At 33.6% G+C, this 21532-nt stretch overlaps 4 protein-coding genes and 1 long non-coding RNA gene across 6 annotated transcripts in view; 4 read left to right on the top strand and 1 right to left on the bottom strand.

Annotated features, from left to right (window-relative positions):
• The window catches only part of fw (CUB and Sushi multiple domains furrowed), a 29986-nt gene extending 19579 nt beyond the window's left edge, over positions 1–10407 (top strand). Inside the window, exons 5-22 of the mRNA XM_011632194.2 lie at positions 358–453; positions 836–958; positions 1157–1320; positions 1614–1740; positions 2485–2634; positions 2805–2981; positions 3462–3641; positions 4259–4377; positions 4525–4759; positions 5820–5993; positions 6525–6704; positions 6987–7232; positions 7500–7679; positions 7918–8091; positions 8741–8920; positions 9157–9265; positions 9357–9539; positions 9900–10407. Of these exons, the coding sequence (XP_011630496.2) occupies positions 358–453; positions 836–958; positions 1157–1320; positions 1614–1740; positions 2485–2634; positions 2805–2981; positions 3462–3641; positions 4259–4377; positions 4525–4759; positions 5820–5993; positions 6525–6704; positions 6987–7232; positions 7500–7679; positions 7918–8091; positions 8741–8920; positions 9157–9265; positions 9357–9539; positions 9900–10005 (2903 nt within the window). The 3' untranslated portion in view covers positions 10006–10407. The remainder of the gene's footprint in view (positions 1–357; positions 454–835; positions 959–1156; positions 1321–1613; positions 1741–2484; positions 2635–2804; positions 2982–3461; positions 3642–4258; positions 4378–4524; positions 4760–5819; positions 5994–6524; positions 6705–6986; positions 7233–7499; positions 7680–7917; positions 8092–8740; positions 8921–9156; positions 9266–9356; positions 9540–9899) is intronic.
• Positions 10408–11423: 1016 nt separating this feature from the next.
• Positions 11424–15274, top strand: sqh (myosin regulatory light chain sqh). Of its 2 annotated transcripts, none has more exons than XM_011632196.3 (4): positions 11424–11578; positions 13716–13929; positions 14074–14287; positions 14646–15274. In XM_011632196.3, the coding sequence occupies exons 2-4, from the start codon at positions 13740–13742 to the stop codon at positions 14764–14766; spliced, it is 525 nt and encodes a 174-aa protein (XP_011630498.1). In that variant the 5' UTR covers positions 11424–11578; positions 13716–13739; the 3' UTR covers positions 14767–15274. The 2 variants fall into 2 exon arrangements, with proteins under 2 accessions (XP_011630498.1, XP_011630499.1); XM_011632197.3 differs by having other exon boundaries at positions 11450–11578; positions 13719–13929.
• A 798-nt stretch (positions 15275–16072) lies between these two features.
• Positions 16073–17810, top strand: Trax (Translin associated factor X). Its single transcript, XM_011632201.3, has 2 exons — positions 16073–16282; positions 16709–17810. Exons 1-2 carry the CDS (start codon positions 16267–16269, stop codon positions 17569–17571), a joined length of 879 nt encoding a protein of 292 aa, XP_011630503.2. The 5' UTR covers positions 16073–16266; the 3' UTR covers positions 17572–17810.
• Positions 17811–17871: 61 nt separating this feature from the next.
• Positions 17872–20043, bottom strand: LOC105422710 (uncharacterized). The gene is made up of 6 exons (XM_089071176.1): positions 19907–20043; positions 19612–19686; positions 19170–19346; positions 18893–19107; positions 18495–18812; positions 17872–18385 (listed from the first exon to the last, which is right to left on the bottom strand). The coding sequence occupies exons 1-6, from the start codon at positions 19928–19930 to the stop codon at positions 18058–18060; spliced, it is 1137 nt and encodes a 378-aa protein (XP_088927302.1). The 5' UTR covers positions 19931–20043; the 3' UTR covers positions 17872–18057.
• On the top strand, positions 18532–18862 carry LOC105422714 (uncharacterized). The gene is made up of 2 exons (XR_967290.2): positions 18532–18628; positions 18724–18862. It is a non-coding gene; the product is annotated as an uncharacterized LOC105422714 (long non-coding RNA).
• Positions 20044–21532: the final 1489 nt, after the last annotated feature.

Below are 21532 nucleotides of genomic sequence, written 5' to 3'. Positions count from 1 at the left end.
TTTTTTTTTTTTTTTAATATAATTGGACAGAGAAAAAGATTTTTTTGGATTAATAATTTTATTTGTCTAATTTTTGAATTTGTTTAATTTAAACAATATAATACTTTATATTAAATATTATTTTGTTGCTTCATTAAAGTATATATCATGTTATTTAATAGAAAGAAATTATTATTTGAAAAAAATAAAATATATTCAAATATAAAAATAAAATATATCTTCAAATTAAATAATTAATAATCGTTTGGACAATTATTACTCCAAAAGAGAAAGTGCCTTTTAACAAAATTTATGAAATCCAAAGAAATCGTTCTCTCTGCAGTTGGTCGGAGAAATGATTTATCGATTGGTCGGCAGGTCATCAGCCTCTTCAGGATATTGAGATAAGAGTAGGCAACAGCAGCGCTGAATTGCAGCGCAATCCTCTGTGTGCCTGGTTCCCCGGTACTATTGGTAAGTGCTTTGGAACAATTACAAATCTAAAAGTTGGCAAAAGAACATTTAGGACTAATATTCTAGATCTTCATCGTTACACCTTTCCACGTATGCCATCAAAAAGTTTCACTACAAAAAAAAGTTTTTTATTTATATTTATATTATAAAGTCTTATTACATTTTATGTATTTTTTTAAGTAATTTTAGAAGTGCAAAAAATCTATTATCTATTTTAAATAACTTTATCATATACTATTTAGTTACAAAAAAATGCTGTTATTCTTAAGACATTTCGTAATATATTTCAAAGGCTCAGGTTGGAAATTAACTGTGTTTCTCGAAACACAGGAAATATTATGATATTAAATTAATTACGATTGTTGTTAAATCGAATTCGCAGAGGAGGGCATCACGAAGACCTTCATCTGTGCTAGGGCACTCGTAGGCCAGTACGTATTTTTACAACTTGTCGGTGTGGAAGGTAGTTTGAGCCTCTGCGAGGTGGAAGTTTTCGCTACGGACGGTAAGTTTAGGGCTTCCATAAAAAATTAAAAGCTTCCTCTAATTAGTAATTAGCATTCATCATAAATAATTTTATTAATTAGGCATATATTAATGAAGAATAAAGAATTAAGTTGGAAACAATGTAGAGTTTATAGAGCAATCGCACGTTTGATATAAAATGTGAGTTTGATATAAAATATTTCATAAATGTTTGCAGAATTTTCGATAGATAGATGCGCACACGCCGGCACACCCGCCGACGCCGACTTGGCTGCTTTCAATTCCACGTGTTACGAATTCATAGTAAAGAAGGGTGGCTCGTTCCAGGAGGCGAAGAACTATTGCAAAACTCGCGGTGGCGATCTCGTTCACGGTTTCAAGGTTATACATATAATTTCTCTCTTGACAATATTTTTATAAATGTCTCCTTGCAATATATTATGTTTTCATATTAATCGAATGTCAACAATTCTTAAAATTTCTAAACAAACAAATTTATATCGATTTTACAATCAGTACAAGTACGAATCTCGAAAATATCCTGCATATTAAAAGTAGAGAAATATATATAATTATCTATTTGTGTAAAAAAAAAAATAAAGAAAGATCATTAATATTCTTTCTTATAGGCAATACAACAAATATTAAATCCGATCTATGTCTATGTTGCGTAGGGAATATCATCTACATTTATCCTGAATAATCTAGAGAGGCGGAAGGATAAGCTGAAGACTCAGTTGGTTTGGATTGGGGCTCAGAAGGAACCGCAGATCACCGTTCGAACGTGGCGATGGGTGGACGGTAAGTTGACGGAATTTCGGTAAATTATTCCGAGCGTCAACAATCGTCCGTGGGAATTCGAATCGAGAGGGCGGAGTTAGGTAACCGGGGTGAGATCCGATAATTCAATTTTCGATTCGTTGTCCGGCAATTATGTGGCAATTACCGACGAATATACACGACATCGTTGTTTCGGGGGCGGACGATTTTGCAAGTTCGTATTCGGGCTTCGTTCGATTAAAACGACGTTCCGCATTGATGAGCCAATCCAGTATCATGTAATCGTTAATCGAAACAAATTGTATCACAAGTAGAATCGTTACGAAATCGCAGCCGGGGGCATCGTTTGGCGATAAATAAAACGTGAAAGTTATAAGCGTGTCGAAATCGACAGGAAGTCACATCTTTCAACGTGCGGTACACGTTAATTAATAATTATCTGTTGTTACGAAGCCATTTATCAATGTAATACTACACGATATGATCGATAAGTTGCAAAGTTGCGAATTGAATGTAACGAAATAATCACATTGGTAGAAACGATCACCTGGGGAGGATTCAAAATATAAAATTTAATTGCGGAAATTTGTGTTGTTTGTAAAATAATAATATGTAAATTTGATACATATATATATGTGTAATTATTTATATTTCAAATTCCACTCTATAATTCAAAAATAATTATAGAGGCTCGAGCACTGTATGCATACCGGATACATACCAGTTTAATTAGAGTAGAAGTAAAGCGGGTCAACTCTATTATAGGCGAGATCGTGCAGAAGCCATCCTGGGGCAAGGACCAACCGAACAACTACAACGGCGAGCAAAACTGCGTCGTGCTGGACGGAGGCCGCGGCTGGCTCTGGAATGACGTCGGCTGCAATCTCGATTACCTTCACTGGATCTGTCAGAGCAGTAAGTGTTGAGGAATTTTGTTTGCGTGAAGCGGGAGGAGAATCCGGTTGGGGTTTACTCCCGCGCAGAAAATTCGCCGCTTTGGGCGAGAAAAAGAAGGAAACGTGAGAATGTTTTATTAAGACGCCGTTTCGTATAAAAAATATACGTCCTATTCGTCCTATTCGCAGGGCCACCGACCTGTGGCAGTCCCGAGAAATCGGAGAACACTATAATCGTGGGATCCAAGAGAACGATAGGCTCTACGATAGATTACGCTTGTCCAGACGGATACATGCTCGTTGGATCGAAGAGCAGAACGTGCGAATTAACCGGATTTTGGAGCGGTGACGTGCCTACATGCAAATGTGAGTGTGGCTTCTTCGACGACGTCTTGAAAGTGTCAACGCCCGTTCGGCTTCTTTATTTGGTGTCTTCATTTTCATTGCGCATTTTCAAATACGCCGATCCTATTCCGGCTTTTAATGCTAAACTCTTATCGATCACTGTCATCATGGATTGAGGATCAAACAGTTCGCAATTAACATTGAATAGCCTAATCTTGGATCTGTTTTGTATAAATGGTAAAGGTATAATACTCAGTATGATACATCCAGATTGCGATTTAAAATTATAATAAATTAAAAATTATGCGGTTATTTTTGACATTTATTACAATCATCTTTTATACCGACAATGAATTTTATTTCCACGCATATAAGCATATAAATAGTTTAAGATACCTATTATATTGTACATTATTCGCATGGGAATCAGATATTTCTGTTTAATGCTAATATGGATATGAGCCACGCGCAACTTTCGTCATCTTTCGAATATTTTCGCAGTCGTCGACTGCGGTGCGCTGCCGGATTTGAAGAATGGCTTTATCACGTTATTGGACAATAGAACCACACACGGCGCTCTCGCAGATTACAAATGTAAGGAAAATTACACGCTAAAGGGTGACACGAAACGAAGATGCGGCGACGGTGGCATCTGGAGCGGTCACGAACCACAGTGTCTATGTAAGTAGTGTAATAATCAATAGAGAAAGAGAGAGAGAGAGAGAGAGAGAGAGAGAGAGAGAGAGAGACTATTCATAAATTAAATGTTTGCCTCAATTTGATAATAAATTATCTGAAATTTATATATATATATATATATAGGGAAATTTCGATGGATGTGTGATGTTCTAGGTGAAATTGCGGGGGGGGGGGGGGGAGTGGTTTGAAATTCGTCCCCGAATTTTTGCGTAAGTAATCGTTGACGAAGCACGTCCAATATCTCCAACCATGCTGAATTGCAATTGACTTAGATGCCGATGCAACTCTGCTCTCGAAAAACGATCGATCTTTCGCCATCTGCCATATTATTTTTTTCCCTCTGTCTCTCTCTCTCTCTCGCTTTTTTTTTTTTCTTCCGGTTCCTGTGCGTCATTATATATAAAATATAATATTACATATTATATAATCACATTAATTGTGATAAACAGAAAATAATTCTTCTATAATTAGAAAACAATTTTAGTAGTAGCATTAGTAATAATTTAGTAGCATCAGTATGCTTGGGCTTAAGGAATCACGTTTTGATGTACATTACACTGTGTCATTCTCCCTGGTATTATTACATGGACTGATCACAGTCGATTGGTGTCCTGAACCACCGGAAGTAAACGGTAGTATCGTGACAACTAACGGAACAAAAGTCAACTCCACTGCCACATATTCCTGCCAAAATGGATTTATTTTGTTCGGAGATAATGTGAGTAATTTTCAGTTTATGACTTCTTTATTTAATTACTCCGTTGAATTAAATAGAGATGAAACTCCGTTTTTTTAATATGTATGTACCTTTAAAAAGATAATATTTTATTAATTTATAATTAATTATAATGACTCTTTAATTAAGGTGCTCACATGCAATGTCGGTGGCGAATGGATCGGCAAAACCCCACAATGCCGATTCGTCGATTGCGGGGCACCAGCCCAAATTGAATTTGGATCTGTCGTTCTAATTAACGGCACAACTTCGGTAGGCAGTTTAGCTATTTATTCGTGCCTACGAGATTATTTGCTGATAGGTGAGACAGAACAAGAATGCACTAGAGAGGGCAAATGGAGTCACGATACACCATCATGCGAATGTAAGGATTACTTATTGTATAAATGTTACGTAGAACTATAGAAATATATTACGCAGAACTTGATTTATTGAAAAAAATTAAACCTTTTATTTATCTTTATTGAAAAAAATTAAATTATTATGCAAAACTTGCGTTACGTTTTTATGAAAATTTTATATGACAATTAATTTGAAGATGTAGAGGAGATAAGGGAGACTGAAGCATATTTTTGACGATTTTAACATTAGAATTTTTCATACCATTAATTATTCCAATTGATCAAAGTAATAGAGAAAATCTTCCGTAATATTATTATATTAAAAATGATTCTTTATACTGCCTTTTTATAACAATTTCTGTAATTCTTTTGAAATATGAACATGTTGCACTATGATAATATAGAATAAATTGACATATATTACGGCATAACTATATAGAGCAAATTCTATATTAAATCAATGAAAACATAGTAGCAACAAAAAATAATTGTTTTCGTATCATTTTTAATAACCGGCAATAACTATACTTATTAATCACAATTAATTTAAATGCCCCAACATTTGCTACAACATTTGCTGTGTTTAATTGACATAAAAATTAAGAAAAAGGAATATTTCTATGGCTTGTAAGAAAAAATTTTTACAGTAACTCTTTCATCATTTTATTCATCATTTTAAAGTGGAATATACATAAGTGGAATACTTATTCCTTGTCTCAATGAAGTCCGAATTTCTCTAACTTTCTTCCCATGCCGAAAGCAACATTTTATCTATTTGTTAATTAACTTTAAAATTCTAAGCCATTCTATATGAAAAAAATATAATTCTATATTTAATTATAATTCTATGCAACAATTAGTCTCTATATCATAAAGAAAAAAAAAGATAGAGAGAGAGAGAGAGAGAGAGAGAGAGAGAGAGAGAGAGAGAGAGAGAAATACATTTCTTTTTGCAACGCGAAGAATAATTTCATGAAAATAAAATTTTATTAAACAAAATATAAAAGCATTCGTTATTTTATTTATTTTTTTTTTTTAATTTCACGAAGATACTCGTTTATAAACATGATTTTTCACATACAGTGATCTCGTGTCCGACCCCGGATGTGCCCACTGGAGGATTCGTGGTAGGATATGATCTGAATGTTCACAGCGTCATTGTGTATCATTGTGACGCGGGTTATTTGCTTCACGGCGAGGCGAAACATACATGCGGTCAAAACGGCAAATGGACAGGACAGATGCCGATTTGCGAATGTGAGTCATCTCTCTCATATCTCTTTCCCATCGAGTGATATAATCGTTGGATAATGGAAAGGAACTTATTGTTAGATCAAGGTTATCTTGACTAACTCGATGGCCTTCGTCCTAAACGAGATCTCCTTCAGAGCAACTTATTATCATAAAAGCAAGTGTAGGAAAATTACTTGCATCAATTTCAAACGATTAACCGTTTCTTCCACTTTATTTCTCTACTTAGAGGCTAAATATTTATAGCGTCTGAGATTCTTTGATTGACATATTGTATTATGATATTTTAAAACAAATAAGAACATAGCACATTTTACCAAAAGTTTGAGCGAAAAAGATACTTCAAGTGCTGATACAGATCAGATTTGAAATGTCACAAATAAGCAATACTTATCTCGAATTTCATAAAATTACAAGATTACATAAAAAATTACAAGATCTAAGGATGTAACGTGTATTCTTTTTTAATCGATATTTTATCTTTGGGAACAAAGTGGATTACTTTTAAAATTACTGACTATAATAACTGTTGCGCAGACATCAATTGCGGTAAGGTTCTTCCGATTTTAAACGGCGCTGTAACCTACGTGAACGATACAACTCATCTTGACAGCGAAATCGCGTACAGCTGTACGAGGAATTATAGACTAAATGGAGTCTCGAGGCGATATTGTCTCGACAACGGTCAATGGAGCGATGCTACTCCGAAATGCGAAGGTAATTACACTGTGGTCGAAATAGAATAGAATTCGAAATTCGACAAAACTGTGAAAAAAAATCGGTATATCGACAAATTTAAGACGGACTAATCCGATCCCACCATCGTAGATTTACTTTAACTTGCTTCTTATCTTTTTCCAACTTTTAGAACTAGAACTAATTCTTTGAACCGAGATTAAAGTTAATCTACCGATTGGTGGCATAAATCGGGCATAAATCTTTTTTTGGAAACATCTAATATTTTTTTTTTTTGTATACGTTTATGTTACTCATTTTCAGAGATCCGCTGTCCGGAACCTATACTGGCGGAGCACGGGATTCTCTCGGTGACCGGAAACGATCGAATGTACGGAAGAACGTTGATACGCACGGGAACCGTCGAGAACTCAAATACAGGCGCGACTTCGTACAAGATTGGAGCCCTGGCGAAATACAGGTGCGAGAGAGGATACAAGGTAGTCGGAGAACCTTTGTCCACCTGCGAAGAGAATGGAAAGTGGAGCGGCGAAGTGCCGCAATGCGTCTGTAAGTATCACCAGATATTCTAATTACCAAGAAGAATTGCATTTTGCAATCGAGTTAACTATTCGCTAAATTATACGGGATATCGACGACAAGAAATTCCCTTGTCCTTCCCTGTTAAATAATTTGACGAGCATTTTGATTAAAACGATCGATAATTATTATAAAGTATATTTTCGCCGTGCCCAAAGAATTAATTCGCGGCTTTAACATTAAAATTTTGAAATAAATACTATATATATATGTGTGATATAAGCATTCATCTGATAGATGTCGATTGTGGAAAACCTGAGTACATTCAACACGGACGTTACACGTTGACGTCCAATGCAACATATTATGGAGCAGCTGCACTTTACGAGTGTGACGGCAATTTCGAGCTAGATGGATTTGCCAGAAGGCTGTGTCTTGAAAACGGCACCTGGAGTAGCGATACCCCCGTTTGTCGAGGTAAGAGTGGATTTCTAGTTATTAGAATTTTCCAAAAAATTCAAATCAAAAAGTTGTATGTTTTTATAGCAGAATATCTCAAGAATATATATATATTTCCTATAGTATTATTTTGAAATAGCGAAAAATTAATAAAGTTATAAGCGATTTAGCGTCCAAGCGTTCGACACGCTCAGACGGAGATCGATCGTTAAATTATATAAAAATTAAGAATTAGCCATGTAACAAACATTTACAGAAATACGATGCAGAGATCCGGAAAAAAGTGGCGTACTATCTACGCAAGTGTCAACTCATAGTGTGGGTGGTGTGGCGCACTATAGTTGTCCACGTGGGTTTTACATGGAAGGAAATGAGACTAGGATTTGTTTACAAAATGGATCCTGGAGCGGGAGAACGCCCGCTTGCTTCTGTAAGATATTTCACAAAGCAGTTTTTCTTATTCAAAAAAAAAAAAAAGAAAGAAACAATATTATTTTATCTATTTCTGAAAAATTTTATCATTCCTTTTTTTACATATCAATATGTATACGTTAGGCAGAAATATGTTTCATATCACAAATTTAATGAACAATATTTTTCCAAAATTCTTATTCATTATAGAAGAATAGAAGAATAAAGATTTAAATGATAAGTTTAATGACATTTGTCATAATGAATAAATAAATTAATAAATGGGATCTCATAATGCATAGGTCACTTCTCGTAGGTAAAACAAATTATAGCTAACAATAAGTAAAAAAGTTCTGTAATAAAGTAATGTTTTACGTTAAATAATGAAAAATGTCATATTCGACAATTTGAAAGTTCTGAGCTGTCTCTTCATGCATGCTTATTCGCGAATCTTCATTAATTATTTTCTTCATTAATTATGAAATATATAATTATTATTACAAAATAATGGAGGATATTTCTATTTCAGTTTTGCTCTACTTGCAGAAACATAATGCGCGAATTATTGAAGAGATATATCATACCTATTTAATAAATATCGCATATTATGTGACAAGTATATTGTGACAAAAGTTATTAAAATCTATCTATGTCGTGCTTTTCTTCAGCGGTTGATTGCAAGCATCCGGGATCAATAGAGAACGGTAGAGTGATAGTGGTGAACGGGTCAACGACTTATGGAGGAGCCGCAGAATATCATTGCTTACCGCAGTACGAAAGAATCGGCATATTCTTGAGAAAGTGTTTGGACACAGGATACTGGAGCGGCGAGGAACCAAGATGCGAATGTAATAAAAAACACCGATGTTACATCTTTGAAATTATTAAAAAATGCATTCGAGATATAAAAATATTTTTATAACGTGAAAAATCTTTAAATGTAAACTTTAGCGATTAATTTCCAGAAATTGCCAGAAACAAATATTTAATATGCAAGCTGTTTATTTTAATGTACTTGACGATGTAAATTCGGCGAAAAAAGATTCCAGACCAATTAATAAAATATTCATTATTTGTATCGCAGTGGCTGCGAATGAGATCGCGGAGCCTCAAGGTGTTGGCACGAGCGTTGGCATCGGGGCAGGCGTTATTATTTGTATATTAATTATCCTCGGACTAGTCTACCTTAGGCTGTGAGTAGCGTATCTCTTGAGATAATAGACGCGTTTCTCTCTTCGATGTCAAAGTGTATTTACGGATGAAATTACACACATTCTTTCTCAGACGAAAAGCTACGCCGGTGAAAAACACCGAGAACGTTCAAGCCGCGGAACGGAAAGAGGACCAAAATGCCGCCGTCATGTCTTACGCTACGTTGAACGACGGCACGCATAATACCATGTACGAGAACGTCCCCGAGGATGGTCTCTACGATAACCCCTATAGCATAGGTGGCAGTGCATACAGGCAAGTTGTGCAACATTTTCAAATTTTTCTAACCACCAATCATTTAATTCTAGATACATAGAAGAATGCAACTACTACTATATGCAAATTAAGGTCTCGTTGGATAACAATTCTATTAGTTTACTTTTAACATTACTTAAGGATGTACGATTACATTTATTTTCAATTAATTTTTATATTTACAATAAAAAAATTATGAAGAATTTAGTTAACAAAATTAAGTTACATGTAAAAATAATATAAAAAAAGTTTAGCGGCGGTTTTTATATATATTTATATATAAATATGGAAAACTTTTGTTATTGTAAAGTAAATTCTGTTTGATACTATTCTATAGAAATTGGTATGTGTTTACAACAGATACGGCGGCCACCCGAGAAGAATGTATGGCAGATCCGGACATTATGAAGCGGAACCAATTCCTAATAGGAACGGGATCACTATCAACGGCGTGTCTGTACGATAGCTCGTAATTCCATTGGATTGACTTTCTTCTACATCCACGTCGGAAATCATGAAAAAGATTGTCCTTAATTTCACAATTTCGCACGATTTTTATCATTTGAGACGTGTACAAAAAACACCGAAGAACTTGTTATCGTTATTTATATTATCGTCTATAATTCATGTAAATAATGTGCGAGAAAGAGGGTGTGTGTGTGTGTGTGTGTGTGTGTGTGTGTGTGTAAAGATATGTTAGATAAAATTACACACCGACGAGACTTTTTTCTCTGAGGATCAACTATTTTGTATGATTCTGTATATACGGTGTATTGATTATTTAGATTTCATTACACTTAACTTCTAAGTAATACATTGTAATGTAAGTTTACGATTGTATAAATAAAGAAATCAGTGTTGTACTTCATATTTCGCTCATTATTTCACTCAATTCTCCCTTCGAAGTTAAATTTTTTTTAATTTCTTCTTTTCTGATATTATTATATAATCTGTATATGTATTTTATTTTTAATGTATTTTCTTACGTTATATTATCGAAATTTCATAGATCTAAATTTGTCAGAAACTATTGCGACATGTCTATTAAGTCACAATGCAACAAATCACAATGCAGTAAGTCTAGATGAATGCTTGATTAACTGAAATAGAAGGGAAACCTGAACGGTGACCAAGATTTCTACGATGAAAAATGAAATTATAGAACGATATACGTATTATATTTCGATCAATGTAGATTAACTTCCGATTTAACTCATTTTCTATTTTTTCATCTTTTTTCTAAAATTTAAAAAAATTAAATTTCGAATTAAATTAAAATTAGTTTACATTAATTGTAAACTAATGGGCATTAGCTTTGCTCATGTCCTTATATGGCTGCGAATCGGTACAAAACGCGTTAATCCAAGTATGGAAACGATTCTCGCTTCAGGGCTGTAATAATTTACGTACTGCGCCCGAAAAATTTCTAAACTAATTATAAATATTTTCCATGTTTATATATATAAGCTATCGCTGCATCGCGGATATTTTTTCTCAACAGATTGTTAAAATTATATTATTCCTGATAATCACGTTATTATTGTCTTACGGTTTTTTATTATTTTTATTTTTTTTTTTTAACGCGAGACAAAATCTAATAAAATATCCACGTGCATTTCTAGAAAACTCCAAATTTGAATTCCATTTAAAATTCTCTTTTTAGATAGAGGCTTTTATCTGTTTCCTCATCGTTTCCAAGTCATGTATGACACATAAATTATTTTTTTATTATGAAAGAGCGATTCCAGGGGCCTGGAGTGATTTGCAACTAACAATAAGTGAAAGGGCGATTCGCTTGCGAATATCCCGCGCGTAAGGAAGCACGATCCTGACCGATTCTCGATGACGGCCTGAATTTTTCTCGATCTGTGCGATTTTCGCGGCTCATGACTCGATTCTCCTGCCTTCCAGCAGATGGTGTTGGCCAACCGGGTGTGGTGAATGACCACGGGGTGACGCGTAACGTGATTCACAGTGCGTACCGTGACGCTGAAGTTTAACATTTTCAGCCGTTCCCTAACGTTTACCGTTCGCTATTGGTGAGTATTGGTGTGCTCTATTCTCGTTCGAAATGCGAATAATCGGGCCGAACGAACGATTTTTCTTTCCCGAATTGTGAGATACGACGATTTGACCATGTAATTCTCATTTGTAAGAGAGTGACGCCATTGTCACTCTTCGATCACGCTCTGCACGGTCGAAATCGTATTCGTTTTAAGAGACTAAAGATCGTTATCATTGGCAGAAGGGGAGTAATCATAAGTGGGATGTTTCTTAACCAGGTTATACACTGACGTGCATGATCGAAGGGAGATACAATGCAAAGGAGTGTAGATAAACAGACAGCTGTCCAGTGCCGTGGGAAATGGGAGGGGAGGGGGGGCGTGATGAGCAATAAGATTCGAATAATTTTGTTATTTTTCTCGACATAGTTTTGAAGTTGTTGATATGAATCTCCTGTCGAAAAAAAAAAAGAGTTTGTTGCGAACGCTGGAACAAATTTATTCGATTTTTGATTTCGATTTGTGATGCATCAAAAGTGGATACTGCGACGACATTGGACGCGAAAGAGACACAAAATTAAAGGGAAAAGTGGGACACGATTCGAGGGACAGATGAGTAAGCGCGTACAAAAACGAGTACAAAAACTATCGTAAAAATTCATGAAAGACAAAATCGCAAGAGAAATTTCGCACATACGTTGCAAATATATATATTTTTGGGTAAAATGTAAATTTTTTCCGATTTTTTTATTTTCCAAGTTTTCTGATAAGTTAGAAAATAAATAATTTAATGATAATTTATGGCTGCATATTTCTCATATTCTCTGCTTTAATTAATTAAAAACACGAATTATTTTCTTATATTAACTTAAATTACAGTACGGAATAATAATAATTTGTAATTCAACATTTCTACTTTTTTTCATTCCCTTTATGTGAAGCAAAGTTCAAAAATATTAAAAAATTTTGAAATTAAAAAGAAAGAAAACGGGACTTGAAGGATTTTTTTCTCTCAGAATATATTCATGAAAATACACAAGTTTATAAAATTAGATCGGAGTAGATTTACCACATTTTTTTAAAAAACAAATCTTGAAAAATAGAGACATGAAGTATTTTCATTTGTACGTATCTATGTGAGAAAATTTTGTAGATGTTTTGTACATAAAATGCATTATTTATAAAATGTGACAGTGTTTTAAAGAGATCTGAATTTATATATAATTTCGATTTTTAATTTTTGTCATTAAATCCCTTTCTATAAACTAGGTTATTTTAACATATATATATATTTTTAGCAACAAAATGAGCAAAGTCTCACTCAGACTGAAAAATTTTTAACTGATAAAATTTATGTTAGTGGCGAGATAAAGTTGCATATAAAACGGGCCGTTAGAACACGTTCGAATAACGACCCCTTAGTTGCGCCTTCGTCCAATATTATTTTTACTCCTCTTTTCGGTCACGTCGGGATATCGTAAATTGATTATCCGAAAATAAACGCCAATGGTGTGATGGCGACATAGCAATTTGGATCGTTCCATCGCGATGTTCGTTTTAATCTACAAGGAACGCATCCCTGTTTTGCTAAAATTTGCAGTGAATTTACGAACGTGAAAAACGAAAAATCGCTGTTTATTTTTTAAACAAACAATTGATTTGTGCAGAGTAGTCGATGTATGTATAACCTGCAGAATAAGTTACATTGGATATTGTTTCAATCAGAATACGAATAATATTATCGGATTATAATTTATTAGTTTAATCTGAAAATATATAAGAACACTCCGAGTCATAATAAATAAACTATCGGTATTTGTTGTAATTTTTATTAAGAGAAAAATTTTATTGAAAAAAAACTACCCACATCTTCTTAAGAAAATGTTTTCAAACGATACACTTTGCACATTCAAATTCATCATAGTAATAGATAAAGAGCTTTATTAATAATGATATCGATAAAAGTCTATAAAATATTCTCTGCATTCAAAGTTACGATGTATGATTGACATTTCACATCAACGAATATCTGCAAACAATTATTAAATGGCATGTAAATGCAACTCTCTACAGGAGAAAAATTTTGTTTAATGTGTAAAATATATTCTTTGGCTTGAAATGAGATTTTCGAGTTGCCCAAAGAATTGTGAATAATATTTAAATTTTGATTTAGTAGGCGCAAACGAGACTACTGAAAATGTCTTCACGTAAAACTGCCGGTCGTCGTGCCACCACGAAGAAACGCGCCCAGCGTGCGACATCAAATGTTTTCGCAATGTTTGACCAGGCGCAAATTGCCGAGTTCAAAGAAGCTTTTAATATGATCGATCAGAATCATGATGGATTCATTGACAAGGAGGATTTGCACGATATGTTGGCCTCTTTGGGTAAGTAAAAATTCTTTGAAGAGAGATAATAGGCGAAAAAATTTCAAAAGATGTATTATAAAGTGTGTTTGTGCAAGTAATAATTTTTGTTTTCTACTATTCTTAAACAAAAGATACGGATAAGCAGAAATAAATTTTTTATAGGCAAGAATCCTACTGATGAGTATTTAGAGGCGATGATGAACGAAGCACCAGGACCTATTAACTTCACGATGTTCTTGACATTATTTGGAGAGAGACTACAAGGGACTGATCCCGAAGACGTGATTAAAAATGCCTTTGGTTGTTTTGATGAAGAAAATACCGGTCATATAAATGAGGAACGTCTTCGCGAACTGCTCACAACGATGGGCGATAGGTAATTTTATTTTATTGCATTTTATATGAAGATTGCATCAAATTTGCAAAATTATTGCAAGTTATTGGATTACAACATTAAAGAAATATTTATAAATAAAGTTCATCTCTTTAAAATATAAATTTTGCTATAAAAAAAAAAAGAGGAAAGACTAAAGCAATAAATTGGTGGCCATTAAAAAATTAATTAAAAAAATTATGGTTAATATTATCATACAATAATAGAGTATGATTATATAACTGAAAAAAAAATCAGAATTACTTGTACTGAAATCAAGTCAAATATACATTAATAATTTATATCGACAAAAATTGGTGTTCTTACATTGGTGTTCTTCTTGATTATATTTTTTTTGTAGATTCACGGACGATGATGTAGATGAAATGTACCGCGAAGCACCAATCAAAGGGTCTATGTTTGACTATTTGGAGTTCACTCGAATCTTGAAACACGGAGCGAAGGATAAAGATGAGCAGTAATGAGGACTTATCTAAAAAAAGTCGATCGCGTAATTCGAAATGGAATCTAGATTGTGTATTTGAAATTTCCAGCATATTCCTCGCGCTTTTTAATTCTGAGTTTTCGGTACCAAGAATTATTGTTAACGTTTTTTTTTTTTTATTTTGATGATAAAATTACGTATAACGCGTCGAACGATTTCAAATCACAATCCGCACTAAGAGTCTCACTGATATCTTGAAAATATTTGCATGAAAGTATTTAAATTCAAATCGAAAATATTAAATATTTTATATTAATTTTATGTTAATATAAAATAGTCAATATATTTAGAAGTGCGAGGTATTTGTGCATCATGTAGAAAAACTTTTTCGAAATATTCACACACAAGAATAACAATTTTTGAATGATTGCTGTACAGTCGGTGAAAGTTAAACATGTAAGATATTTATATACATAAAACAAACATGTAACGCTGTTGTAGATTCAGCATTTATATTTTAATATAATATTCTATTGCGTACAAAATTCCTAATATCCATTATTTCCTTAAATCATTATTATCATACCAAATCATTATGTAATAACATGTAAAAATTTAACTTACTTTTATCAGTAACAATAATAATTGATGACGTTCGTTGCTTGATTTGGATTATACTTTTAGATTGCTATATTTCTCTTAGATTACATATAAATATATGTTTGCTTTTAACTTATTGATTATTTAAATTAAATTAAATTAAATTTATTTAAAATTAAATAGTTTTGTCATTATAAATTCTCTGATGATTAAGACTCTTGTTGCCATTTGAATTATGTTAGAAAAACTACTGAAAATGAAAATTATTACAAAATATATAAAAATTTTTTGATGTTATTCTATATAATAACAGTTTATTAAAAAATATTTTTATTTAATTTATCAAATAACATTTACAATCAACTGAACAGATTTATTAAATATATCCAAGATATTCCTGCTTTAGTAATTAATAAATAAATATCTAGAATTGAATTGTTATTCTGTTTCTGATCAGGCACAATTGTTTATAAATATGTCGATTATTTACTATTTGATTACTAAAGTAAACTAAAGTATTAATAGATTTATAGTTTTTAATATATTTTTTGTCTCTTTTATCAATTGTAAATGTTATTTTATTGAAATATATTTCTATTTTCATCATGTATTTTCTTATGAAATGTAAGAATATTAATGTAATAATATAATAAATAATATCAGAATGGAATTTTATCGGCAGAAAATGGAAGTGGCAAATTAATTCTAATATAATAAAATGGAACTGAGGGTGCTAGTGTACAGAGATTTCAACAGTCCCACAAAAAAGCCATGATGGCCGCTCTCAGGCTTCCATCTGTTAATGCTGTATTGAAGTTAATGCTGTATCGAGTTAAATGTTTGTTGTAGCGTCGAAAACATCGCGCGAAAATAATCCGGAAATCGATCTATACATCTTGTATACCATCAATAAGCGAATTAATCAGGGGAAATCGCAATGTCACAGGGAAGAGGTAAGTCCGCTAATCGCGACACTGTAAGATATCTTATAAGTTTTTCGTCATCGATGCTGACAAGTTGAAGATAATTTAAAAAAAAAATTAATCTCAAGATTGAAAAATCCACCCAAAGTGACTTCGAAGTCTAAAGAAAACGGATTATTTCATTGTTGTAACAAATCTGGATTTCTTTGCAAAATTCTGAGTTCTCTCCTTCTCGATATTAAAATTAACATTATTATGTTCTCATATCTCAATATAGCAATATTACTTTATCTTGAAATTGAGACTTGATTCATAAAACTTTTCTTTTTCGTTTAGTGTAGCTTGACTTTTTTATTGTACTAGATACAGAAAGAAATAAATGCATCTACTTGAAATGTTTTTGAAAAATTTATTGCTTTGAATTAAATAATTCTCTTATATTAACATTACTTGTAGGAAGGAGAAATCGCAGACATCATGATAAGGATAAAATCAATCTTGGCGACAGAGGCAGGGAAATAGTGGAGGACATAAACGAAGATGATCCTGTGGTTCAACAATTTCGCGCGTATGCAACTGAACTGGACGCTAAACATGATCGTTATGAAAGAATCGTCAAGATCAACCGAGACGTGGGCATCGAGAGCAAAAGAATTATCTTCTTGTTACATACAATTGATAAGGAAAGCAAGCGAAATTCTGTGCTGGACGCGGCCAAGACAAGACTGGATAACGTAGCACAGAAATTATTTCGAAATGTCGCAAACGAGTTGGACGGTCAGGATGCTTATCAGTTTCACAGGGCTTATCGTGCCGGTTTGGAAGAATATATAGAGGCCCTTACATTCCATGAATATTTACAGAACGGTGGCATACAGAACTCAACTGCTCTGGAAAGATCACTAACCTATCACACAACTTCAACTCCAGTTGATACTCAAGAACAAACTACATCCAAGACGATACAAGTCATGATCACGCCAACAGATTATATCTTAGGAATAGCTGATCTGACTGGAGAATTAATGCGAAAGTGCATTAATAACTTAGCAATAGGCGACGTTAACAGTTGTTACCAAACATGTAATTTTGTTAGAAAGATATACATAGCCTTTCTGGGATACACCAGTGTAGTGTATAATAATGAGATAAACAAAAAAATTGTTACGCTCAAACATAGCCTGACCAAAATGGAAAACGCATGTTACACTATCAAAGTGCGAGGATCAGAAATACCTAAGCATATATTAGCCGATGTGGCTATCGCGGCGGCTGAAGAATATGCCACTGAAGATGATGAAGGATACCAAGCATTTTAATACAAGTGTTTTAAGAAACGACGATTAACTGAAATTATTTTTTGTTATTACGAACTTATCGATCTGATGCAAAATAAAAACAGTCAAGTATTACATTATTTCAAACTATTCTGATCTTGACTCAATTTTTAACGCTCAATATTTTTATTATTATATAATTATTATATAATTTTATAATGTACCAAATTATATTAAATATTATTTAAATATTATTTAAAATAAAAGTTATATTTTTAGAATGCATCAGATTAATATATCCATAACAACGTTTTTCAACACAAAATGTAAATGGATGCGGTATGTTGTGATATTAACATTTTAATATATCTTTCTTCAAGTAAAACAAATATAGAATACGCAGGTATAACATTTTAAATCCGAGTACAAAAATAAATATTCCATAATAAAATAGATCTACATCTGTAATTTGGACGTTATCGAAAGTGGAATTCAATGGTGGTATGACAAGCTCAATAATGTCCATTATTAACCAGTTGTACCGTCTTCTAACTCGCTCCTGTCGTCCCAATCGTCTGAACTGTCCGTACAAACGGACGGCTCATAATCAGACTCATCCACGGATTCCTCCGCGGATGATGCATCCGTTTCGGATGTATTGTCAATAATCACAGAATGTACAGGAGTGGCGGCTCTTCGACGATGACGTGGCGTGATTGTGTGCTTAAACTGCGCCTTGTGCTGCGGATTTTTACGATAACATTTTACACCATACGGACATTCCTGCCGATCGTCAATTTCGTCGTAATCGGAATCATCCGGATGACTGTAGTTGTTCTTGTGATTGGGATTCTTTCTGCAAATCAGTTTATCAAAAATATCTTTAAAAGTATGTATTTTCCTTTGATGAAATTACTTTGATAATAGACTAAATCGTTATTTACTTATTTTATTATTTTATTTACCGGTAACATCGAACGCCGTACATGCACTTTTCTCTAGGGACTCTATCAGGATTCGATGCACTCGCTAGATTTGGAGATGTGGCGACAGGCGATCGAGGATTATTTGATGAAGCTGCTTCGATCTGATCACTGAAGTGCGTATCGCAATCCCATTTGATTCTCTTGCCAGGTTCGACATTAGTGGCGACTTCGCTTGTTACATTGTTGTTTGCTTTGCGCTTCCTATTAGTTTCATGCTCAATGGGAGATTCGATTATGTCCTGTGAATCTATTGACATCTGGGAACACGATGCAGGCATATTACTTCCCTCCGGAGAACTGAAAATCAAACATGCAAGAAGAAAGAGATGAATAAAGGTATCACCATATTTTTGCTTTTGATTGCAATTGAAATGAACCTTGCGGAATAGATTTCCTGCAACACTGGGGCAGTTGCATCTTTGTCTCCATGTTCTCCATTTCCTTGAATATGAGAATTCTTAGATTCGTTCGATGGATCCTTCTCATGAAGAATACCGTTCAAAGTTTCACTGGGAGATACAACCTCCATGTTAGACAATAAGCATGCTTTCTTACTTAAATCTGCTTTATTATTTAGCTCTTCCTGATCAGCCTAAAATATAGAAAATTTTAATATAGAAAATTTCCTTTGAATGTCAATAGTGGTCGTTATACCTTTCTCTTTAATATCTGATCACTTTCCTGCATCATATCCGGCACTGAGATGATCTTGAACCAGCATTTGTCAGGTAACAGAGAACAGACGTCGCCTGGCTTTATCGGTACACTGCTTCCTAATTCAAGAGATTGCCATCGTGCGCATCCAGCAGATTTCATGTAACATGGTGCCACCTAATACTAGAAAATAGTCTCTATAGAAAACTGATGCTATCAACTATTATACATTGCGGTAGTAAAAAAATAAATAAGCTATCACACATATTTTCTTACATAATTTCTTTTCATAACTGATACAAAGGCTATTGGTATTAAAATTATTAACTCCTCTACTATTATTACATGTGTTGTCAATTGAATTATCATGGAGATCATCGGATGAGCATTATTATCGGAATACCGATGTGTGTAAGATGATAAGGAGAACGAATGAACTTACCGGAGTAATCGTCATTTCATCGTTGGGCGATAGATTGATGGTCACGGCGTGTTTGAGCACTTGGCCGTCGTTGCACTGCGACAGTGGTAAGAGATCGTTAAATTAATATATAAATTTCCCGTTAGCGAGAATCAATTAATCCTTCAATTAATCAAACGAGCGCGCGATGATGCGTTATCAATGAACCGATGAAAAAAAATTCCTCGGCACGTCGTCATTCGCGTTTTATTGACTTAAAATTAATCCTATATTTTTTTTCTTTCTTGATCTAGCATTTGTAACTAATCTGTCTTACAATATTCAAGTGAGAAAAAAACATTCAAAAACATGTGCGCCCGTAATCTGCACATTAAATTGAAAACCGTTGATTTTCGATAGTGTCCAAAATAATAACTGCGCCACCCTTTAGTTGAACGACTCGTTGACGAAATGTAAGATGTAAAAGGTGCCTTCTGTGCTGTGGGTAAATTCCCGAAGATAATTCAAGAATGCCGACATTATCAACCGCGATACCACATCTGATCTTTTTAAGAGTCGTCAGGAGAGATTATGGAGATCTCTCTATCTTAGATGAACTCTTGTTCATCCACATTGTGGCTAAATATATTGAGAGATTTATAATGTAATTGCGACATTTATAATCAGGAGAATTATTTGCAGTTCTCTATAGGGTAATTTTTTTAAAAAAGCAAGAATAAATAATTAGTTTAATATGTAACTAGATTTGCACTGCAGAGTGCAATAAAGTGCAGATACTTTTAGGTATTATAAATATTTAAAAATCAAACTACAAAATCCGACTCTGTAGCAACTTTCGTAGTTTTGTACAACAAAGACAAAAAAGTTTCTTATCAAAAATATTACTTCTGTAAGATGAAACAATGTTGAATTCAACATATATCTGCGTAGATAATTATCCAGATAAGATAAGAATTAGATAATTTTATTGGAGTTGACCGTCCTCACTTCTTTCTTACGCAACATGTTATCTTTAAGATTTAATCATTCTACGTATTTCGCGAAAGTACACGTCTACGGCGCGATATTCGATCCTTTTGCGAAAATGCTACATACGTCACAATTCCTCGTTCGTGCTTGAATTATCATTTCGAGGATCGTTCCCGATTGCAATATCACTATCTAAATGCGCAATTAATTTTTCCGAGATGAGAACTAATAAGCATCTTTTACAGCAGTGACGCGGCCAAATACGCCGCTATCATCGGCTATATCATGTGATGATCAAACTTACACTTGACGTCATAAATAGTCATAAATAGTCTATTGCGAGAAGAGTTGTCGCGTACACGAACGTACAAAAGTACATGTTCATGATGCACGTTTTTTTAAATTTCGGTTTTGCGTACCACGATTGTTGATCATTCAAAGAACATTATTACATTATTAATAAAATTATAAAAAAATATAAAAATTATATAATATTAATTTATATTATATTTAATTATCTAGATAATTAGATTAGAAAATCTGAACGAAAAATCCTCTTTAAATATGTACTTAGCATATAACGTTACATATACTACATGTAGAATTTCAGAAATAAATGAAATATATTTATTTGATCAAAGTAAGGACGAATTATGATACGTTGATATTTATCTCCCGATATATGCGCACAATTTCATGCGGTAAGGTAATTTATCTTCGTGTATAAATAATTTTCCGAGAGCAGCGATCGCCGGAATCAATGCGCTACATTTCGAGTCTCTCGAGCGTAGCTGTGAATCATCCGACAAGACGATTGCACAGATAATCCTGTGACACGTCAACTTATCCGCACGTTCACGCACGTTAACGTCAACTTCAATTCCGAATTGCAAATATGAGAGGAATATTTAATGCCTTTCCATTTCAGCTCGGCTTGGCTCCAGCTTGAATAGAATTCGGAGGATTCCAGAGA

Source organism: Pogonomyrmex barbatus, unplaced genomic scaffold (genome assembly GCF_055798465.1).
Source record: "Pogonomyrmex barbatus isolate J1 unplaced genomic scaffold, ASM5579846v1 scaffold11, whole genome shotgun sequence".
In the NCBI taxonomy this organism is placed as follows: domain Eukaryota; kingdom Metazoa; phylum Arthropoda; class Insecta; order Hymenoptera; family Formicidae; genus Pogonomyrmex; species Pogonomyrmex barbatus.
The sequence above is the reverse complement of the archived record's forward strand: the minus strand, read 5'-3'. Positions and strand labels throughout refer to the sequence as shown.

What these genes read in the sequence shown, in the direction of transcription:
- sqh (XM_011632196.3), top strand. Translation starts at nt 13,740, where the DNA reads ATGTCTTCACGTAAAACTGCCGGTCGTCGTGCCACCACGAAGAAACGC. An exon ending in CGATATGTTGGCCTCTTTGG is followed by an intron (nt 13,930 to 14,073) that starts GTAAGTAAAAAT and finishes AATTTTTTATAG; the next exon opens with GCAAGAATCCTACTGATGAG. An exon ending in CTCACAACGATGGGCGATAG is followed by an intron (nt 14,288 to 14,645) that starts GTAATTTTATTT and finishes TTTTTTTTGTAG; the next exon opens with ATTCACGGACGATGATGTAG.
- LOC105422710 (XM_089071176.1), bottom strand. Translation starts at nt 19,930, where the DNA reads ATGTTTTTTTCTCACTTGAATATT. An exon ending in ATGAAATGACGATTACTCCG is followed by an intron (nt 19,347 to 19,611) that starts GTAAGTTCATTC and finishes TTCTAGTATTAG; the next exon opens with GTGGCACCATGTTACATGAA. An exon ending in ATCAGATATTAAAGAGAAAG is followed by an intron (nt 19,108 to 19,169) that starts GTATAACGACCA and finishes TCTATATTTTAG; the next exon opens with GCTGATCAGGAAGAGCTAAA.